At 35.0% G+C, this 21504-nt stretch overlaps 2 protein-coding genes across 3 annotated transcripts; one reads left to right on the top strand and one right to left on the bottom strand.

The window, feature by feature from the left end:
• Positions 1–10589: 10589 nt before the first annotated feature.
• On the top strand, positions 10590–16175 carry LOC18055834 (putative chloride channel-like protein CLC-g). Of its 2 annotated transcripts, none has more exons than XM_006453038.2 (7): positions 10590–11123; positions 11936–12345; positions 12468–12645; positions 13043–13305; positions 13675–13944; positions 14036–15164; positions 15929–16175. In XM_006453038.2, exons 2-7 carry the CDS (start codon positions 11936–11938, stop codon positions 16061–16063), a joined length of 2385 nt encoding a protein of 794 aa, XP_006453101.1. In that variant the 5' UTR covers positions 10590–11123; the 3' UTR covers positions 16064–16175. The 2 variants fall into 2 exon arrangements, with proteins under 2 accessions (XP_006453101.1, XP_006453100.1); XM_006453037.2 differs by lacking the exon at positions 10590–11123 and adding an exon at positions 11638–11777.
• A 569-nt stretch (positions 16176–16744) lies between these two features.
• Positions 16745–21210, bottom strand: LOC18055833 (calmodulin-binding receptor-like cytoplasmic kinase 3). The gene is made up of 8 exons (XM_024177917.1): positions 21192–21210; positions 20942–21073; positions 20544–20795; positions 19967–20247; positions 18476–18641; positions 18309–18398; positions 17345–17643; positions 16745–17194 (listed from the first exon to the last, which is right to left on the bottom strand). Exons 1-8 carry the CDS (start codon positions 21208–21210, stop codon positions 16985–16987), a joined length of 1449 nt encoding a protein of 482 aa, XP_024033685.1. The 3' UTR covers positions 16745–16984.
• Positions 21211–21504: the final 294 nt, after the last annotated feature.

Here is a 21504-nt window from a genome sequence, read left to right as displayed (position 1 = left end):
TACTTACATACGATTCCTTTAAATTATAACATTCATTCCCTCTAATTCATAACAAAAATAATTTACTTATGGCCAAGAATTAATTGCAAAAATAATTATACATGTTATTTGTTGACCAATGATATCTTTATATGTTACCATGAAAAAATATCGTGCGCCGAAGAATGCTACTGCGGAACAACACTGCCAAGTGCCCAAGTGGCCAAGTCCCCGATATCGATCGACATTCGACCATGGTGACTAGTCGGGGTTATAAGCTTCTGCCTTCTGGATATAAATGAAGTTAGAAATCTTCTCATTTGTAACCGTACCTCCTAAACGTACGTGTAGTTAGAAATCTAGTTAGAAATCTTCTCATTTTAAAATGAAAAGATAATAGGCAATTGAATTCAAATTCAATCGTTTAAATTGAGATTCCAATTTAACTACGGTGCGGGATTTCTTAATCGAATTTAATTCTACATATAATGCCTATTATACTATTAAATCGTATGACGTAACAACTTTCTCACACTTTATTCAAAATATGAGAACTCTCACCAAATAAGCACTGTTATATAGATATAGATATAGGTACACTAACTGATATTCAACCCCCAACTTCGTTACAATGATATTCCCATTTTGAGTTAGTATTAAGAAGGCCACGGCCCAGCCACCCACTGAATAATGATATTTTGGCTAGTAAATTTTCGGAATCAAACATTTTGTGTTTGTAGTGGATTAATAGATGTAGGAAGGTGGGTTGATTTTAAATTAGGGTCCACGTCTTCCGGCTAATTCCAAATGCAGAAGCTCTCCAAAGGCCAATAGCCTTTTGTAGCTCTTGAAGTGGTATTATTATGGTGATGATGATGATGATGATGATGTATCAGTTGAATTGCTGCCAGCTTCTGGGTTCTTTTATTCAATATAATCTACAAAGTTGAGCAGCAACTTTTTATTAAAATAAAGAAACAAACAAATTTTGGGAATGATATTTATCTTTTTTTAGCAAAAGATTTTATGCATTTTCTAAGTTTGGTGGCGCACTGGGTAGCATAATACGACGGCAAAGATTCTGTCCAAACGTTGATTTTAAAAGTATCCAAATCTGTAAATTTCAATCATTTTTTAAATGTAATAATTGATCAGGGAAAAAAGTAACATTGTTTGATCAACTTGGTACCTCAAAGCCATTTGTGGTGGTGACACTTGATTTAATTATTATTTCGAGTGTTGATCACGTGAATCTGATCATCAAGTAGAAAATGTGTTCCATGTGAGTCATGTGACTACCTACTTCAAATGGAATAAATTAGAGAGAAAAAAAAAGGTAAGGAATGATGTTTCTTCTAACTTTATTATTATTATTATTATTATTATTATTATTATTATTATCTTCCTCAAGATGAGGTTGAAATTTCAATTCTCAAATAATGGAAGATTCTTTTTTATATCTACACCTTCAAAATTTAAAGAAATGGTTTTACGATCATAACACTTTTTATCTCTATTATTTCAATAAAATTAATTTTAATATTTTATAATAAATACAATAAAAATATTAAAATAAATGTATTAAAAATTAAATTATTTTAAATATTATATAAAATAATGATTTTAACATTATTAGTATGTCAATTTTTTTTAATTGTAAAATGTATTTAATGCAAATATTTATTTAAAATATCTACAAAAAATAATAATATTTTATTAAAATAAATTTGATAATTTACATAGTTAAATTTATTAAAATATTTTAGTGTTGTTAGTCTGCGGCATAGATTATGTTATTTATATAATATTTGCATTTATTAAAAAATTTAAAGTCAATTCTTTTGAGATAATAGAAATAAAGGGTATAATAATAAAAAGGAGATTTTGGTATCATTTTAAAAAAACTTGAGGGTGTTAATAACTATTTTCTCAAACTTAAGGGTGTAGATGTCTTTTTTCTTTCCTAAATATTGAAAGGTTCTCAAATAATGGAAATTTATTTTTGATGATTCGAGCTCCTCGTGTTCAAACCTGGATGTCTTCCCATCTAGTTTATTGAAGTATGACATGCCCTGGTCATGCTATTGGAAATGCCCCCATCTATGACATTTTAAATTTGAACAGGCTTTACCTAGAGTTCCAAAGATTTTTACGGTATTTTGATATTATGGCATTCACCAATAATATCTTGGGTTAAGATTACTATGGATGGGTTAGTGAAAATGAATTCAAGTTATTCGTCTTGTGTTGTTATTTATAGAGGCTTTAACGGCGTCGTCAAAGGTTGCTTTGCTTTGTGTCTTGGCCATCAAATCGTCTTTTTTTTACAAAGTTATATGCTTTTATCTTAATTATTGAGGTTGTCTTCTGTAATGATTGGCGTTGAATATGGTTGGAGAGTGACTTCTCCCCAATACTTTTAATCAAAGATTATAACTCTCTTGGGGCTCTTCACAATAAATGGGTTAATTGTCTTCATTTATTAAAGGAGATGGAATTTAAGGGTTCTCATATTCACATAAAGAAGAATTTAGTTGTTGATTCTTCGGGTAAACATAGATTATCTTGCAATTTTTTTTTTTCACTTAGCAGGATCATTTAGTTTTCATTTGGAAGAATCTTTTATAAGATACTTGAGATTTGCCTAAGTATCGTGTTATTATGTAACTTGTAATTTTGCTCTCAATTTTTCATATTAATAAAGCTTTCCCATTTATTAAAATTTTTCTCATTTGTTTTTTTTTTAAAAAAAAATTATTCTTCATTTAGTGACCTAATGAATTTAAAATTTGAAGACCTAGTTATCTCGCTATAAAATTTCCTTAAATTTCAAAAAATACCCACTATCAATTTGGCAACCTCATATAAGTTGTAACACGCGTTATTCCAAGAATTGCCCACCCACAGATCCACTGAAAAAATTTATCCAACCAAATAAATAAAACGAATAAGCGAATAACAATAACAAAACGACGTCATAGCAGCACTTACCGGAGAGTTCATAGAGGTGATATGGTAATTAAATTTGAATCGGACGTGGCGTCCTGCCCTACCTACCGTACCAGGACCAGACTACCAGTCTTTGTTTTGTCACCAAAAAAAAAATCTAAAAAACTGCCCAACTTTGTTCGAAGAACGTGGAAGTTTCCCCCAACTTGACGCAACATGCTGACAACTAGTTACGGACACTGCTCGCGTCGATCTCCATACCCATCTGAATTACGACAAGGACTTCGCTTAAATACAATAAACACTGTTATATTGAAAATGTTTTTCAAAATCTACTAAATAATTAGGTGATTCTGGAAAAAAAAAATTAAAATAAAAAACCAATTTTAACTTCTCAAAATCATATGTGAGCCTCCAAACAATAATCCCAAATTGGCCTTATGTAATTTTAGATCCAACCTTCACATACCTCATCAAGACTCAAGAGATGGTAAAGAAAAATTTTCCTTAAAAAACATCTCATCGATCATATATCTAAACTGCTAGAGTTTCCTTGTAAAAGAATCAATATTTTACTTCTCAAAGTTTCTTCCTAAAAGTTTGTTTTTTTAAAAAAAAAATCAGTAGCTTTAATAATTATAAAATGACATAAATTTAAATTGCATCAAAATGTTGTGAAAGCATATTCTCTTAGTTTTTTTGAAGGTTGAAGTTATAATGGAGCTGGTAAATATTAAATTTATTTTATAGAAAAGATAGTTTATTTGAATTATTGTTAGATATGTTATAAAAATAATTAGTTGCGAAGAGAATTAATTAACATTTGGTAAAGTTTATCTATAAAAGTACTTTGAATTTTTTAAAGAAGTTATTTGTGTTTGGTAAATTTAATTATTAAATTGCCGTAAAAATACAAATGAATGAAATGGATATAATATTAAAATAAAGATTAACTAAATACTAAACTTAATTTTTAACTCTTCAAAATCACTTTTGAACTACTTAAAAGCAATCACAAACAAACCTTAAATGGAACATTTTCTAAATTTTTACATATTAATAAAAGAATGATAAATTCCTACTATATCTAAATTAATAATACTAAAAGAATGAAAATTAAACCCGTTTAGTGCGGACACATATTCCAAGGTCAAGGATATTTACAAATAAAACTGGCATCCACCCTCATTCCCTTAGTTTTTTTTTTCTTTATTAAATGAGTAACATGATTAGCTTTTTACCCGCGTAATGATCTTTAGACGTTCAGCTGAGGGAACCTTCTAAATAGTAGAGGAAGATGAAGCAATAGAACTAAAATGATAATGACCTTTAGACGCTCAGTTGACAAACACTTCTAAATAAGAGAGGAAGATGAAGCAATAGAACTAAAACGATAAAGAAATGGGTCCATAAATTTGTGGCGGATTTGGGTTGGGTCCAGTGATGCAAGAGGTTGGGATGTTCATAATCCAATTTGATCCGCTCAAATCGTGATAAAAAAAAAAACGATCCGTAAAAATCTAATTTGTGGATTCGTGTATTGAATTATCTTGACAACTCGAAAATCCGTAGTCGGTGAATTGGATACGGATTTACTTATGTAAATTCGGAAAAAAATCTGTGAATCAGCAAAAAAAATATTTATTTAATTAAAAAATAAAATATAAATGTAGCATTGCTACTTACTAATAAATAAATAAGTTAAAATATAGTTAAATTAATAGCATATTACATCTTATTCAATAATAATATAAAATAAAAAATTTGAATAATTAGATAAGCAAATATAGCTTCTTAAACATTAAAAATCCTAAAGCAAAACAAAAAATCCTAAGCTAAATAAAACATTTTAGCATATAACATCAAACCTCTACCTGGCTGCCGCACAAGTCATCACTATTTCGCTTCATCACTTGAGGTAATTAGCTTAATTTCTTATTTTCATTTCAAGCTTTTCGAACTCTTCAAATTTCTTAATTTCTTCATGTTTCATCCAAGCTCTTAGATTTCAAATTTTGTATATATATTTAAATTCATAATTTCAGTTAATTTTCATGTATTGATCTAAACAAATAAGATTTTTTTTTCTTTTCGATGTGTTATATTTTGAAACTTTGGAAGTATTATTCTAGCTTTATTTAAACAATTAATTTATTTAAATATTATTCAATTTTTAATTTAATTGATAGTAAAACTATTTTATATTATATATTTTAGAGTAATGATACATCCACAAACTCTTGTACAAACTAATTTTGTACAAACTGACGTGGCATTAATTCATTGGTCGAATGAAAATATAAATTAATAAAAATAAATTATGTGAGCCAAGTGATATTTAATTCAACCCATGCCACATCAGTTTGTACAAAATAAGTTTGTACAAAAGTTTGTGGCTGTATCATTACTCTATATTTTTTTTAATTTAGTTACTTCGTAAATTGGACAAAATTAAAGATTTTCGTAAAATAATGGATTGGATATGGATTGAGTCAAATCCGTATTTAATCTACAAAAATATATATTATATTTAGATTGAATTTTACCAATCCGTCAATTAGATTAGATTATAAATTTATAATTTATAAAATCATAAATCAGATATAAATTAATATTTAATATGTAAAATTCAATCCGCAAATATCCCTATTAAGAGTGATGAGAGGTGGTCGGCGACGGTGACATAGCCTGATGCAGCGGAAGTTTAATGTTCAAAATATTCCGTTGATTCTAGAGAATACCGGAACAAAAGAACAACTAAATTCACGTTGATTCAAAAGAATACCGTGAATTTAGGGGTTAAGACTCGTTGATTCCGTAGAATACCAAGAATTAACTGTTCAAATACTCACAAAGAGATTTGAAAATTGAAATATTATTAAACTCAAAATTCTCTCCTTCAAAGGTTACAAGAGGGAGCTATTTATAGTAGTAGTAATTATCCTAATTCATGAAGGAAAAACAAAATCCTAAATTGAAAGGGAAACAAAATTCTAAATTAGAAAGGAATTTAAAAGTCTTAAACTTTAGTTAATAAGGAAACTAATCCTAGTATAATATGGATTCCTACTCTTCATCATTCCCCCCAGGGTGGAGAGAATTCGCCCGCGAATTCGGATTATCAGCAACATCTTCATCATGATCACCTCTGTAAGGAATAAGATGCTTAACATTAAATACATCTGCAGTGCGGATATGACTAGGAAGCTTTAATCTGTAGGCATTAGGATTTATCTTCTCTATAATCTCCAAAGGGCCGATTTTCCTGGCAGAAAGTTTGTTGTACTCACCAACTGAGAATCTATCTTTAGTTAGGATAATCCAAACAAAATCTCCCACTTGAAATTCTAAAGCTCGACGTTTTTTGTCTGCCATAATTTTATAACCTTCGGTCGTCTGCTTCAAAGACTCTTGCGTAGTTTCATGAATCTTCTGAAGCTGCTCAATAAAGTCTTCTGCTTTACCACTTTTGCGAACTAAATTTAGAACTGGAGCCAAGTCAATGGGAGCTCGTGGATTATATCTGTAATTTACCTGAAAAGGGCTTAAACCAGTACTACGCTTAACTGCACGGTTATAAGTAAACTCGAATTGATATAACTTTTGATCCCACATCTTCAAGTTATCGCCAACTAGACTACGCAGATGGTTTCCTAAAGAGCGGTTGACAACTTCAGTTTGACCATCTGTTTGTGGGTGGTAAGCACTACTAAAATTCAGGCGAGTGTTAGTCAATTTCCATAATGTCTTCCAAAAATGGCTAAGAAATCGTGTATCCCGATCAGATACTATAGAACTTGGTAAACCATGCAATCTATAGACTTCCTTGAAGAATAGGCGAGCAACAGTCAAAGCGTCTGTAGTCTTCTTGCAAGCAATGAAGTGAGCCATTTTCGAGAATCGATCAACAACAACAAATATTAAATCCATACCCCTCTGAGTGCGGGGTAATCCTTGTTGGCTAAGACCAGCTCCAATGCCGACCTTAGAAGCATCACAATGTACCTCAAAAGTGAGCGAAAAATCTGGTAGAGCAAGTACTGGGGCAGTAATCAACTTTTCTTTGATAATCTCGAATGCCTTAGTAGCTGCCTCTGTCCAAGAGAATTTTCCTCCTTTCATGCAATCCGTGATTGGTGCCATAATAGTACTGAAATGAGGAATGAATCGCCTGTAAAAAGAGGCCAATCCATGGAAACTTCTGGTGGCGGATAAAGTAGTTGGCGGAGGCCAATCTCGAATAGCATCCACTTTTGATTGGTCAACAGATATACCATCTTTCGACACCACATATCCCAAAAATAATACTTTCTCTGTTAAGAAAATACACTTGTTTACTGCTGTGTATAAACTTGCTGCTCTTAAGGCTGAAAGCACTTCTCTCAAATGTTGTAGATGTAACTCGTGGCTGGTGCTATATATAAGTATATCATCGAAGTAAACAACCACAAACTTTCCAATGAAAGGGCGAAGAACTTGATTCATGACTCGCATAAAAGTACTCGGAGCATTGGATAAGCCAAACGGCATTACCAACCACTCGTATAACCCTTCGCGAATTTTAAAAGCTGTTTTCCATTCATCTCCAGGTCGTATTCGAATTTGATGGTAGCCACTTTTCAAATCAAGTTTGGTAAAAATTGTTGCTCCACTGAGTTGATCTAACAAGTCATCTAATCGAGGGATTGGAAAACGATATCGAACTGTAATTTTATTGATAGCTCGACTGTCCACGCACATCCTCCAAGAACCATCTTTCTTTGGAGTCAATAAAGCAGGGACTGCACAGGGACTAAGACTTTCACGGATAAATCCCTTTTCTAGTAACTCTTCTACTTGGCGCCTTAATTCCTCATGTTCTATAGGACTCATACGATAATGAGGTCGATTTGGTAGTGTAGAACCTGGTACCAAATCAATTTGGTGTTGTATATCCCGAAGAGGTGGTAAACCCTGTGGTAGCTCCTTGGGGAACAAATCTTGAAATTCCGCCAGAATATGTGTCACAGCTTCAGGAATCTTTGAATTACCGTTACTCTCTTTTCCCAATAAAATGTAGATTCTCTTTGTCTCTGCTACAACATCTATAAATTGCTTCTTGCTTAACAAATAATTACCCAAGTCTTGCTGGAGAGTAAACTCCTTGTTAGGTAGGAGAACGATCTTGGTGTTGTTAAACATAAAGCTGTAGGTGTTTCTCTTCCCATCATGCACTACGTTTCGATCATATTGCCAAGGTCTACCCAGTAATAGATGACAAGCATCCATAGCCACAACATCACACCAAATTTTGTCTTTATAAATTGAACCAATGGATAAGGAAACTAAACAACATTTCGATACTGTCACTTGATTCCCCTTCTTCAGCCATGTGAGCTTGTATGGAGTTTGATGAGGTTCTGTCTTTAAATTTAGCTTTGTTATGGCTTCTTCTGAAATGACATTCTCGCAACTGCCGGAGTCTATGACCATACGACATACTTTACCCCCAATTGTGCAAGTAGTCTGAAAGATATTTTGTCGTAGCCACTTGTCTTTGTCCTGACCTTTAGGAGTGAAGAATGCACGGTTCACGATCAACATTGGTCCGCTATCACCATGTTCTTCAACAGATTGAGCGCTACCACTACTATCAAAAGTTGGTTCTACAGCAAACTCTTCAGTTTCTTCCTCCTGATAGTCTTCGCTTTCCTCTGTGCCTACGAATAAGCCTTTACCATATTTTCCTCCCTTTTTACATTCTGTCATTCGGTGCCCATTTTCTCCGCAATTAAAACAGCGTAATCCCGAACCCGAGGATTGGGTTTTGCTGCTTTGACCGATTTCACTAGGCTTACTAGTTTTATTTGGAGGATTTGGAGGAGTGAAAGTACGAAATTGGGAAGTCGGGTTTGAATTATCACGAACAACACTTTGAGCACCCCGAAAGCTTGAGTCATTAGTACGTCGACTAAATTGCTTCTCCAACTGCAAGGCTTGTTGGTGTGCCTCTGAAACAGAGTATGGGTCAAGTAAATTTAATTGGTCTTGAAATTGAGATCGTAGGCCTCCAATATAGCGGGAAACCTGTTGCTCTTCTGTCTCTGTCAAGTCATTGCGTGCCACCAACCAATGGAATTCTGTAGTGTAATCATCCACTGATCGATTACCTTGCCTTAAATTCTGTAGCTGTTGGTATAACAGTTTGGCGTAATTATGAGGCAAGAATGCTCCACGCAAGTGCTTCTTGAACTTTTCCCAAGAATCAATCTTCTTTTTGCCTTGCCTAATCCTTGTGAGCTTAGTTTGTTGCCACCAAGCTGCTGCTCTTCCACGAAATCGAGTTGCAGCAAGCGAAACTAGTTTATTTTCAGGAACTTCTTTGTATTCGAAAACTTCCTCAATGGCGTTAATCCAATCCAATAATTCTTCAGGTCGACCACTTCCTTGAAATTCGGGAATGTCAATTCTCAACCCATATTCCCGTCTTCTGTCATCAGTAGACTCAGTTTTAGGGCGACGCCCAGAGAATGGGTTAGCAAAGCTTCCACTTGATTTGTCTTCACGTTCTGGAGTACAATGGCGTTCGTCAAGTAACTCTGCCATTCGTGCCATTTGTGCAGCTAACATATCAATTCTGGCTGTCATACTAGCCAGGGATTCATCTTTCGAAACATCTTCTTGAGCATCACGAGCTTTTCTTGGAGGCATTTTTTTTTTAAATTCGGGTTTAAAAAGGTAGTGGGGCTAAACTGAAAGTAAATAAAAATCTTAGGCCGAAACTGTAATTAAGCAAAAGTTTTAGATTTCCGATGACAGTGGTCAGAAATCGAGTAAGGATGGGTGGATCTGAAAGATTTTGGGTTGGTAAGTATGATGGTGGTGGTGGTTTGTCTGAAAAAGTTATGTTTTTTTTTTTAAGCTAAACGAAAAAAATCAAAAAGGGAAAAAGGAAAGGTTTTGTGGTAGATGAAGTTAGATTGGTGATACCAGGTTTTGCTCTGATACCAAACTGATGCAGCGGAAGTTTAATGTTCAAAATATTCCGTTGATTCTAGAGAATACCGGAACAAAAGAACAACTAAATTCACGTTGATTCAAAAGAATACCGTAAATTTAGGGGTTAAGACTCGTTGATTCCGTAGAATACCAAGAATTAACTGTTCAAATACTCACAAAGAGATTTGAAAATTGAAATATTATTAAACTCAAAATTCTCTCCTTCAAATGTTACAAGAGGGAGCTATTTATAGTAGTAGTAATTATCCTAATTCATGAAGGAAAAACAAAATCCTAAATTGAAAGGGAAACAAAATTCTAAATTAAAAAGGAATTTAAAAATTTTAAACTTTAGTTAATAAGGAAACTAATCCTATTATAATATGGATTCCTACTCTTCATCATAGCCGCACTGATGGAACGGAGAAGAAAGAGGGATTTTCACTTTTCACATTTATGTGTACATATATATTTTCAGTAACATCAGTGATTCAGTGCTACCCGATTTCCCCTCTAATCAATCTGTATTCATTTTTTCATCTGACAATTTTCTACACCACTTATTTTCTTTGTCGTTATCTAACGGCTCATATCATTTTGGCTGCACGGTGCAGACTGCAGATTATGCACCGTGGGCGGATCCATAATATTAATAATAATAACAAAACGACGTCATAGGGACACGTATTGGATAGTAGTGGTGGTTAATTCATTTTGATCCAGACGTACCGTGCTACACACGATCATTACCCTCTTTCGTGGCGCCCCTACCAGTCCGCCACCAGGACCAGCCGAATAGGCGAAGAAGCAGACTATCCTCTCTAGACAGGCCGACCATCACCGGTGAGGCTTCTTCTTTAATAGAAGAACCAACATAAAAGCGTTTCAAGACGCTATCTACCGATAAGAATACGAAACGGGAAACCCAAAAAAAAAAAAAAAAAGGTCCCCCCTTGTGCTTCGTCCAAACCGAAAACGGCTAGGGGTGGGGGAGAGAAGCCGAGCCTCTGATCGACCGGGACATATAAACAGTTGCGGGAATAGGGACAGATTTGAGATTCCGTAGCGGTAGGCGCCATCAATTCTTTGTTCGAACTTCGAACGAAGTTTCCGGAGTCCCAAAACTTGGCGCCACATGGGGACAACTGGATACGGATACAAGTGACGTGGATCTCGATTGCTCCAACAATTTGTTTGCATAGGAAAATTACGACAAGGTACTTTGCATTTTGCTTAAATACAAAAAAAAACGCTCTTATGCTTTTTTTTTTTTTGGAAAAAAAAAAATGTGGTGAGAAGATCCGTTTATGATTTATCTCTCTCTTAAAAAGTATGCATTCTGCAATCTTGATTTAGTAACTAAAAATTAGTTATTTACACCGAGAAAATAATTGTTTTTTTAATGAGAAACAAACTTTCCATTTAAAAGGGAGTAATTTTTTTCAATGAGAAATAATAAACTTTCCATCTAAAAGTCAAATTGTAATGTCGAGAATTTAATAGAGAGATTTGAATATTATTTCATGAGTACGTTTTTTTTTTTAAGAGATAAAATAATTTTATTTTTTTTATTATTTACTTTTTTTTGTCTCGCTGTTCTCATGCGGAAAAGATATTACGTGTTTAAATTTGAACAAGATTCCCCTGAGAGAAAAAGTTGTTCTATTAAAACTAGGGAGAAAAAAAGAGAGAGAGAGAGAGAGAAAAAAACCAACAACTATAAATTAAAAAAAAATTGGAAAAACAAAAAGAATCGAACTTTATTGCACACGACAAAATACGTGCTGCCATGAGACCAGTGAGGTGTGACGTTTAAGAGAGCACGACTTAAACTGAAACGGAAAACTGAAGCTGAAAGTCTGAAACTCCAGGTGGAAATCTGTAATTGTAGCACTTTTCGTTTTCAGTTGTAGAATCCAACTCGCTCTCAAACTCCATCTCTTTCGACTTCAATTCAATTTAATTCCGCCTTCTAATCTTTTATAATCTCTCTGTACAATGGTAAATAAATAAATATAATCATCCACAGATGAAAACCCAACCACCAACAGAAAAGATGGCCACCGCTGCTGCTTTTGAAAACTTGAATACGGCGGGGGTGGAGGGAGGGCAGGACCCGGAATCATTGACGGTGCCTCTGCTGTCGCATCAAAGATCAAGATCGAGCATCAGCAACTCAACTTCCCAAGTAGCGCTTGTCGGGGCTGATGTGTGCCCCATCGAGAGTCTTGACTACGAGATAGCTGAGAATGATTTCTTCAAGGAGGATTGGAGGACACGTGGCAGAAACCAGATGATTCAGTACATATTCATGAAGTGGTCGCTTTGCTTCTTGATTGGTTTGATTGTTGGCCTCATTGGCTTTTTAAACAATCTTGCCGTTGAGAATATTGCCGGCACCAAATTTGTTGTTACTTCCAATATGATGCTCGCCAACAAGTATTTATATACATGCTCTCACTCTTGATTTAATTTAATTTAATTTTTATTTATTTATTTATTTATTTATTTATAGTGATGATGATGTAATTATAATTGTGGTGGGTTTGTTGTCGTTACAGGTTTGGAATGGCGTTTCTGGCCTTCTCAATTCCGAATTTAGTACTTACTCTGTTTGCGTCTATTGTTACGGCTACTGTTGCGCCGGCGGCAGCTGGTTCCGGCATACCGGAAGTGAAGGCTTACCTTAATGGTGTTGATGCCCCGGGAATATTGTCGTTTCGGACTTTGGTTATTAAGGTACGTTTGTTTATATTATTCATACTTAATTGGTTGATAAGCCATGCTTTAAGGCGGTATCGTGATTGTTTATGTAAATGGTGAGGGATACATGTTGGTTACTGCTTGCTTTTTCATGTTAGCTTTCAGAAGGGCTTCGTGAGTATGTTAATTTGGATAGAGTTGTAGGCTTCAAAATTACTCAGTCACTACTAACTCTGGTATCTCAGTCTCTTCTCTGATTTTCTTTTGATGGTAGTTTTTATACATTAATAGGATTCTTTGTTTTATCTGACCAAACTTGCTGAAAGTCTTTGGATATTCTATTCTACACTAGGATAAATGTTTCATGTACCTTTTAAGTTAAGTTTATTGTTTTCTAAAGTAAAGGTATCTTTCATGTTTGTTCAATGTGCAGATAATTGGAAGCATTTCTGCTGTTTCATCTTCTCTTCTAGTTGGAAAAGCAGGACCCATGGTGCATACTGGTGCATGTGTTGCATCCCTACTGGGGCAGGGTGGGTCAAAGAAATATGGCTTAACATGGAAATGGTTACGCTTTTTCAAAAATGACCGAGACCGGCGAGATTTTGTAACATGTGGGTCAGCAGCTGGTATTGCTGCCGCTTTTCGTGCTCCAGTTGGTGGTTTGCTGTTTGCTATTGAAGAAATGGCATCTTGGTATACCAATCTACCCATCTCAACTTCCTTTCATTGTCTTTGGAAGTCATTTTTTATTTGTTGCTTTAAAATATATATATATATATAAAAAAAAAGAATTACCACAATTTCATTTGCTTAAAATTTAGAAATTCCCATTTTTCTGGTATTGCTATGTTAAGTTAATGTTTAGCTAAGAATCCTTCATGGTTCATGCTTTTGGTATGCTGAGGGAAAGTAGAATGGTTTGCCAAGATCATCCATCGTTCTATTAGCAACAGCACATTTTCAGCAGATCTCCATGAGTGGGTATAAAACATGGATTCTTCGGTTCTCCTTGTAAAGGTGGATTCTTTAATATTTACTGGATATGAAAATTTTATCTTGCAGGTGGAGAAGTGCCCTTCTATGGAGAGCTTTCTTCACAACAGCTATTGTTGCAATTCTGCTCAGAGCTTTTATTGATATTTGTAAGAGTGGCAAGTGTGGGCTATTTGGCACAGGGGGACTGATAATGTATGATGTATATTCAGCAGATGCTTCATATCACCTAGCTGATGTTCCCCTTGTGCTTCTCCTTGGAGTTGTAGGAGGCATATTGGGAAGTTTGTACAATTTTCTTTTAGATAAGGTTCTCCGGATTTACAACTTCATTAATGAGTAAGCAATTGGAGAAAAAATAAAACTTTTTCAGTATCTGATCTAATATTTGTTTGGGAAGCTCATTTCCATTATGTTTTTCCTTTTCCAGGAAGGGTATTGCTCCTAAAATTTTTCTTGCTTGCACAATATCCATTTTGACATCGTGTCTTCTTTTCGGATTACCATGGCTTGCATCTTGCCGTCCTTGTCCATCTGATGCATCGGAAGCATGTCCAACAATTGGCCGGTCTGGAAACTACAAGAAATTTCAGTGCGCTCCTGGTTATTATAATGATCTTGCTAGCCTAATATTCAATACAAATGATGATGCTATCAGAAACCTTTTCAGCAAGGACACTGATAAGGAGTTTCAGCATTCATCAATGCTCATATTTTTTGTCACATGCTTTTCTCTTAGTGTTTTAAGCTATGGGATTGTTGCTCCTGCCGGTCTTTTTGTTCCTGCTATTGTTACGGGAGCATCCTATGGACGGTTTGTTGGAATGTTAGTTGGTTCACACTCAAATCTTAATCATGGCCTTTATGCTGTGCTGGGTGCTGCTTCATTTCTTGGTGGATCCATGAGGATGACAGTTTCTCTATGTGTTATTATCCTAGAACTAACTAATAATCTACTATTGCTGCCTATGATAATGCTGGTTCTTCTCATTTCCAAGACTGTAGCAGATGCTTTCAATGGCAATATATATGACCTGATAATGAAGGCAAAGGGATTTCCTTATCTGGAAACTCATGTTGAGCCTTACATGAGACAGCTGACGGTTGGTGATGTAGTTACAGCCCCTCTTCAGCTGTTTCATGGAATTGAGAAGGCTGGTAATGTAGTTCATGTTCTCAGAACTACAAGGCATAACGGATTTCCTGTAATTGACGAGAATCCACTTTCCGAGACCCCAATTCTCTATGGTTTAATCCTTCGAGCCCACCTCATTACACTGTTAAAGAAGAAAGCTTTCTTGCCCACTCCAAATCCAACTGTCAATGATGCTTTCAGTCAGTTCTCAGCAGTGGATTTTGCAAAAAGGGGCTCCGGCAATGGTGACAAAATAGAAGATATCGAATTATCAGAGGAAGAGATGGAGATGTATGTAGATTTGCATCCGTTCGCAAATGCATCGCCTTATACAGTTGTGGAGACAATGTCACTGGCTAAGGCTCTCATTCTTTTTCGAGAAGTTGGTTTGAGGCACTTGCTGGTGATACCTAAGATCTCCAATGTAAGAGACTCTATCCTTTTGCTTACCTTTTATTCTTTTTTTACTTGGTCCTGAACTACATCAGCTATCTTTAGTTTATTCTGTCAAGTTTCATTCTTGAACCACGTCCAAATGGTAATATGATTCTCCACATATCCAATTTATTGTGTGCTGAGTGGTTCTCCTTTTTACTGGTCATGATTCCTCGATTACACAATGTGCTTTATTCGAGTTAGAACTATTGTTGGGTCATTTTCAAAAAGTTCAAAATTTTGAAATTATTTGTTATATGCTTTGAAGCCTGACTTGGAGGTCTCCTCTTTGAAACTACGGAAATGTCCATACTATATGAATCAAATTATATAAGCCATAAGAAGAGGATCTTTGTTATTAATATGTGTATTTGTACGGCATGTGTTTGGACCTGTGTGGATAGTCTGTTGGTTGACATGTTATCTTACCTGTGAAGAGGCCTGTTGCACTGTTTCCTAGGAGCTAAGCTTTTAGAATGATCGATTACTCAACTTGTTAGACTTGCAATCATTTTATCTGTCCAATTTTATGGGCCAGTTCGGTTACTGCTATGGATATTTCTGAAGTAAATTATTTGATCCCCTAAGCGCATTGCCCTTGTGTTTGCAGTTGTGGGGTTTGCAGTTTCTTCTTATTGTCCTTGCATGAGCACCATCTCTTCTTTTGCTTTGCTGCGGAATGGTGTGGTTTTATTGATAGTTTCTGACAATCATATGTGTCCCATTAGTAATTCAACTGCTACTTAATTGCAGGGATCACCGGTTGTGGGTATCCTGACAAGGCACGATTTCATGCCAGAACATATATTGGCTTTGAATCCTTTGCTGGCAAGGAGCAGGTGGAAAAGATTGAGGATTCGCTTCCCGCCTTCATTAAAACTGTTTTAGCAAATCTCAGTCATCACTCATCGCACACACTCGAAAATCGAAGCTTCTAAATAATGTTCTTGAGCCGCACAAAGCTCCTGAATCATGCAAAGGTAGGGGTGGTGCCATTTTTTCTTTTTCTCACCATACCATCCGATCAATTAATATCATTTTAATCAAAAACAGAAAAATTGAAATACTATTTATGACGGTGTACAGCATTCTTGACCTTAGTCAATAAATCATCACCCAACTTTAGGATAAATATTATATTTATCCCCCTCCTGAAAGTCATTAAAAAGAAGACGACAATGCATAGTTAGAAAAAAATCAAAGTTTGAATCAACAACCAGGTGAAGAAAGAACCTTTCTATAAAAATATTATGAGAGTTAATTTCAGTCCTCTTTCAATATCAAATAATTGAGTAAAGACGATTTCTCTCTTACGAAATATTAGTAGAGTGGACACTCCTCTAATATTAGAGAGGGTTTAAAGAATTTGGACAAAAATTCAAATGAATACATGTCAAGAGGAGGTTCCAGTTGTATAATTTATTTGTAAATATTAATTGTAATAATTAATATAATATCTGATATAATATTAATAATAATCCTGTATAAGAGTATTAAAAATAAATAAATAAATAAATAAATAACATTTAAAAAAAAAATGTTTGTCAACGAGTAGGCCAACAGCAAAGAGACGTACAAAGAAGAGATGCCCCATTTCCTGCTGACACTTGCCATAAGTTTGCAATTATCTTTGTAATAACAATTTGAAGAAACAACTTAAAAAAAAAAAAACATAAAAACCGGAAAGCCAAAGAACAAGTGATGTTGAGATGCTGCAAATGACCATATTCCCTTTCTCTTTTTGGTTTTCATTTTTTACAACAAAGCTAAAATAAAATTAAGAGCAAAACCACGCTCAAATTTATATTGCTACCCTTTCTTTACGCTCTTAAGGGAGTCTGCTCTAATTGCCCATAACTGCTCTCCAACTGATTTCATGTCCGGCCGATCATTTCGTATTGGAGCTGCACACTGAATTGCCAAACCAAACATTTTGGTAAGTATCTCCATACTGATTACTTCCTTAATTGAAGGATCCACCATATCCAATAGGTTTCCTTCATTGTATCTCTTGAAGGCCTGCACAACGAAAACAATATATACTTTTAAGGATCCAACATATCCAACAAGTTTCTGTTGCATGAAAGGGCAATTACCATTATTCCATGCAGATTTAGCTTACAAGCAATCTGTCAGAATCAAAATATTGTCAAAAGAAGACAATCTTACCCATCTAAGGGTCACCCGCTCTTCAGGTGGTCTCTTCAACTCTACAGGACGGCGTCCAGTTAGAATCTCAAGAAGTAAAACCCCAAATGAGTATACATCACTCTTGGTGGTGAGTTGATAGGTCTTCATATATTCAGGATCAAGATAACCAACTGTTCCTTTCACTTTGGTTGAAATGTGCGTTCGATCAGAATCCATTGGACCAAGCCTTGCAAATCCAAAATCAGCCACTTTTGCTCTCATACTCTCCGTCAGAAGGATGTTGGATGACTTCACATCTCGATGGATAATTTGCTTCTCTATTCCAAGAAAAGATATAAAATTGGCCATTTGTTAATAAAAGAAAATACAGAATTGATGAAATGAGCATGAGAATAGAATTAATTACTGAGGGCTAACAGAGGGATAAGAAAGTTGCAGCTGCAATTGTAGGATTTCTCAATGGATTAGGAAGACCACCACTTACTACAATCATGCAAAATATCATAGAGGTAGTGCCATTGATAAGAATATAAATGTAGAAGTCAATAACTTAGTTATGAATTGCAATACAATCATAAAGATTTATGAAATAAAAGGTCTGATAATGATTTTCTCTTTTCATCTTATAGGCAATACTAAGATCTGACACTTAAAAGTAGAGACCAATTGTTTTGCATCAAAACTCAAAAGGCTGCATTTACAATGGAAACAGAGTCAAGAACAGAATCTAATTGAGACTTGAACAAAATTAAGGCAAGTTTCATTCCGTCATTGCAATTTGATTCAAGGTCAGTTATCATTAACCCTACCAATAAGTTTGAAGTATTACACCAATAATTCCAGACAATACAGTACATTCAACATAGTTTTTCTTCCCCTTTTGTTCTACAGTTGGTCATTAGGTGTTAATAATAACAAAATGCAATTCTAGATGATAAATTGATAATCTTAGAAACTATTAACCAAGTCCAAAAATTTTCACCTGCATATAAATGGAGATATGTTAGTCCATGGGCAACATCAATAGCTATCTCAAGCCGCTGATTAAAATCCAGGGTTTTTCCATACTGACCTGTCCAAAGAAAGAAAGAAACAGCAAAAATGTTAGCATTCGCAATCTGGTTAAATAGCAAATTTTAGCAATCTTACCATCCAAATGTTCTCTAAGTGTACCATTTGGTACGAACTCTGTTATAATAAGGCGCTCATTTCCCTTATCAACAAAACCAAGTAGCTTCACTAGATTCCGATGATCAATTTTGGATAGAAGTTCAACTTCACTACTGAATTCGGTTTGCAGGTTCTCAAACTGCTCCTGTACAAGTGAGATGAATAAAACCAGAAAATTCAGTTATCTAAGATCATTCATTTGACAAAACCAGTGATAAGAAGAAAGCTAATTTCCCATGATCATTCATTTGATCAGAAGATCAACTTCTGACATGTGCATGTTCATTACCAATACAATCAATTTAGAAACATAAGGTTAAGGAGAACTGAAAATTAGGCAACGTTATCCGGTAAAAGGAGACTTATAATGCCACAATATAAGGACTCCTTTATCGAATAAATAAATATTAACCATGTCATCAACTTATGGCTTTAGAATATATTAACTCTGGTTCATCCTACATTTCCACCATTATTTATAAGATAACTTGATAAACTTTTGTTCTCCGGCCCCTCCAGTCACAGCATTTATCATTCAAACCTGCGTAGCTGCCACTCTTTTGAATGATTTCAAACCATAGCAAGTTTAGGCTGCAAGGGGCCACTACTGCCTCAAAATTTTATTTTCTTTCTCCTTTTATGCCCATAACCTTGCAAGAGTCAGGACTCAGACTCTTATTGAAATTAAGCAGCCTCACCTAACCCTTCGGAGTAAATAAGGTACTAACCCAAAAGATGATATTACTAGCACTAAAATGGACTTGTAAAGCCCACATGACTCTCTACCTATGGGATAACAAATTGATATTGAACTGTTAACCAAGCTGATTGAGTCTATCTCCCAACATGTTCAAAACCTTTAAGCAAATGTCTACAGTGAGATCTTTAAATAAGTCATGGTTAACCAAACCTATGGTTCCTCCCTAGAACATAATCAATATAATAGAGGTCTAAGGATGTGTTTGGGATTAAGGTTGGACAGCTGTAGCTTAAAAGTTACAGCTCTAAAGTGTTTGATAAACACTAACTGCTGTAACTTAAAAGTTATGTTGATATGATTTTTCAATTGTATAATGAAAGATCTATTATATCTTTAATAATTTTGTCAAAATTATTATTTAAAATTTATATTTACTACATACTATTAACTTTTTCTTCATAGTTACAACTTTTTTTTCTATAGCAATTGTAACTTAAAAGTTACAACACCTCAATCCCAAACAAGACATAATTCTAAAGGCACTCTATGCCTAGAATACCACCCATCCAAGGTTCAAGAGGCCCAATGCCATGTACTCTAGAAAAGAACTCCTAGGTAGTAGAGTCAACCCAATAATATAGGAGCCTTGATATGGATATCTCCCATAAGATAAACTTCACCAACCAAGGAGAAAGAATTCCCAAAAATATTAAAATGGTGAAAAACTATGGCACAAGAAGAATTGCCAAACATATGGAGGACTGCCTTACCTTCTTTGCTCGTTTAATGGCGACCAGCAGGCCATCTTCTAGCTGGGCCTTGTAGACAGTTCCAAAGCCACCTTCACCAATTCGTAGTGATGGTGAGAAATTACGGGTAGCTTTGACAACCTGACTCATATTGAGATGTACAGATCCAATTCTATTAAGTTTTGGAGACATTGTGAATCTAGAAGGACTAGGTGGTACCCTCATTGGACTTGGTGGAACCTTATCAGCACCAGAAACCTTTTCAGAACCAGAATTCACGTCTAAGGAGGAAGCAGAATCCACTGCAAGAACAGAATTGTTTCTCTGTTAATATAGCATCGAGAATCAAGAATGCCAATTGTGACATGATTTACATAAAACATAAGCTAGCCAAGTTATCACCAAAAAGAGGAAATGAAGACTAAGAATACAGTAGAATAGTAGATGAATAAATTGTACATGCCATTACAGGGGATTCTTAATTAAAAAAAATCATTCAGTTGTATAGCTGCATAAAATTGTGAAGCATATCTGGAGCTATAAATGGTTAGAATTTTGTCATCATGACATTGTATGAGATTCCTATAAGAAGGCTTACTTGAATTTGGGTCCCTGGCAAGAACAGTGTGGGCAGTTGCTTTCCGTTTTTTATAAAAGCAAGGACAGAGAAGAGCACAAGACATGACGAACAATCCAGTTGCAGCTATCCCAACCTTTTTGGTAGTTGAAAGAGATCCAGAATAGTTCTTCTCTTCTCTAGGATGGAAATTTTGACCAGCATCATGGGTTTTCGGTTCTTCCTTCACCTCCTTTTGTAAATTTTTTCTTCCAGGACTGAAAGACAACTTGGCTGAGAAAAGGTAATAGATATTAAAGCTCCAAAATTTTTATCACAAACATAGACCAAACTTCATAGAGCTACACATTTGTGATACTGATACTATAGCACATCTTTTAAATGTAAAATCCAAACCAACATTTCATATAAGTACATACCTAGTGAGAGGTCCAACCCGCAGTAATCACTTCCAGAATAGCCTTCAAACCTTTGACTGTATTGCAAACCCAGACGCAAAGATTCCCCAAAATTGCAGAAATAGCAGGAAACTAAAAACAGCACCAACCATTCTCAGGATTTCCATCTTTGCAAATGAATAGACGGGGAGAGCATCTCTATATATGGAAAGGCAACCAAGAAAAGTGGAGAAGATGCGGAAAATACAAAACTATGGCCCCACAACCATACCAAACTGAACCACAGTCATGTTTAACAAACAATCCTTGAATTCAAGGTTTAAACTATAAAGTGCTCTCGTACGGCAATCAAAGAGAGAAACTCAATCAAATTCTTGAAAACAGATATTTATATTAAGCAGGCAAGTTCCATTTCTCACAACCACAGCAAAATCCTAACAAAGTCTATGGGACTCAACCCACCAAATTGATTGACAAGTTGAATCACTAGCAAGTAGCAACATCTAAGTCTCAGCATCCAGATGGCCAAACTGAAAAAATAAACAAATAAGCTAAAAAAAAATTCCTCAAATCTAAACCCCAAA

Source organism: Citrus clementina, unplaced genomic scaffold (assembly GCF_000493195.1).
Source record: "Citrus clementina cultivar Clemenules unplaced genomic scaffold, Citrus_clementina_v1.0 scaffold_1, whole genome shotgun sequence".
In the NCBI taxonomy this organism is placed as follows: Eukaryota; Viridiplantae; Streptophyta; class Magnoliopsida; order Sapindales; family Rutaceae; genus Citrus; species Citrus x clementina.
Note: the sequence above shows the minus strand (reverse complement) of the source record. Positions and strands in the feature narration are given on the sequence as shown.

What these genes read in the sequence shown, in the direction of transcription:
- LOC18055834 (XM_006453038.2), top strand. Translation starts at nt 11,936, where the DNA reads ATGAAAACCCAACCACCAACAGAAAAGATGGCCACCGCTGCTGCTTTT. An exon ending in AATATGATGCTCGCCAACAA is followed by an intron (nt 12,346 to 12,467) that starts GTATTTATATAC and finishes TTGTCGTTACAG; the next exon opens with GTTTGGAATGGCGTTTCTGG. An exon ending in TGATACCTAAGATCTCCAAT is followed by an intron (nt 15,165 to 15,928) that starts GTAAGAGACTCT and finishes ACTTAATTGCAG; the next exon opens with GGATCACCGGTTGTGGGTAT.
- LOC18055833 (XM_024177917.1), bottom strand. An exon ending in TGCCAGGGACCCAAATTCAA is followed by an intron (nt 20,248 to 20,543) that starts GTAAGCCTTCTT and finishes CTGTTCTTGCAG; the next exon opens with TGGATTCTGCTTCCTCCTTA. An exon ending in AGCGGGTGACCCTTAGATGG is followed by an intron (nt 17,195 to 17,344) that starts GTAAGATTGTCT and finishes TTCGTTGTGCAG; the next exon opens with GCCTTCAAGAGATACAATGA.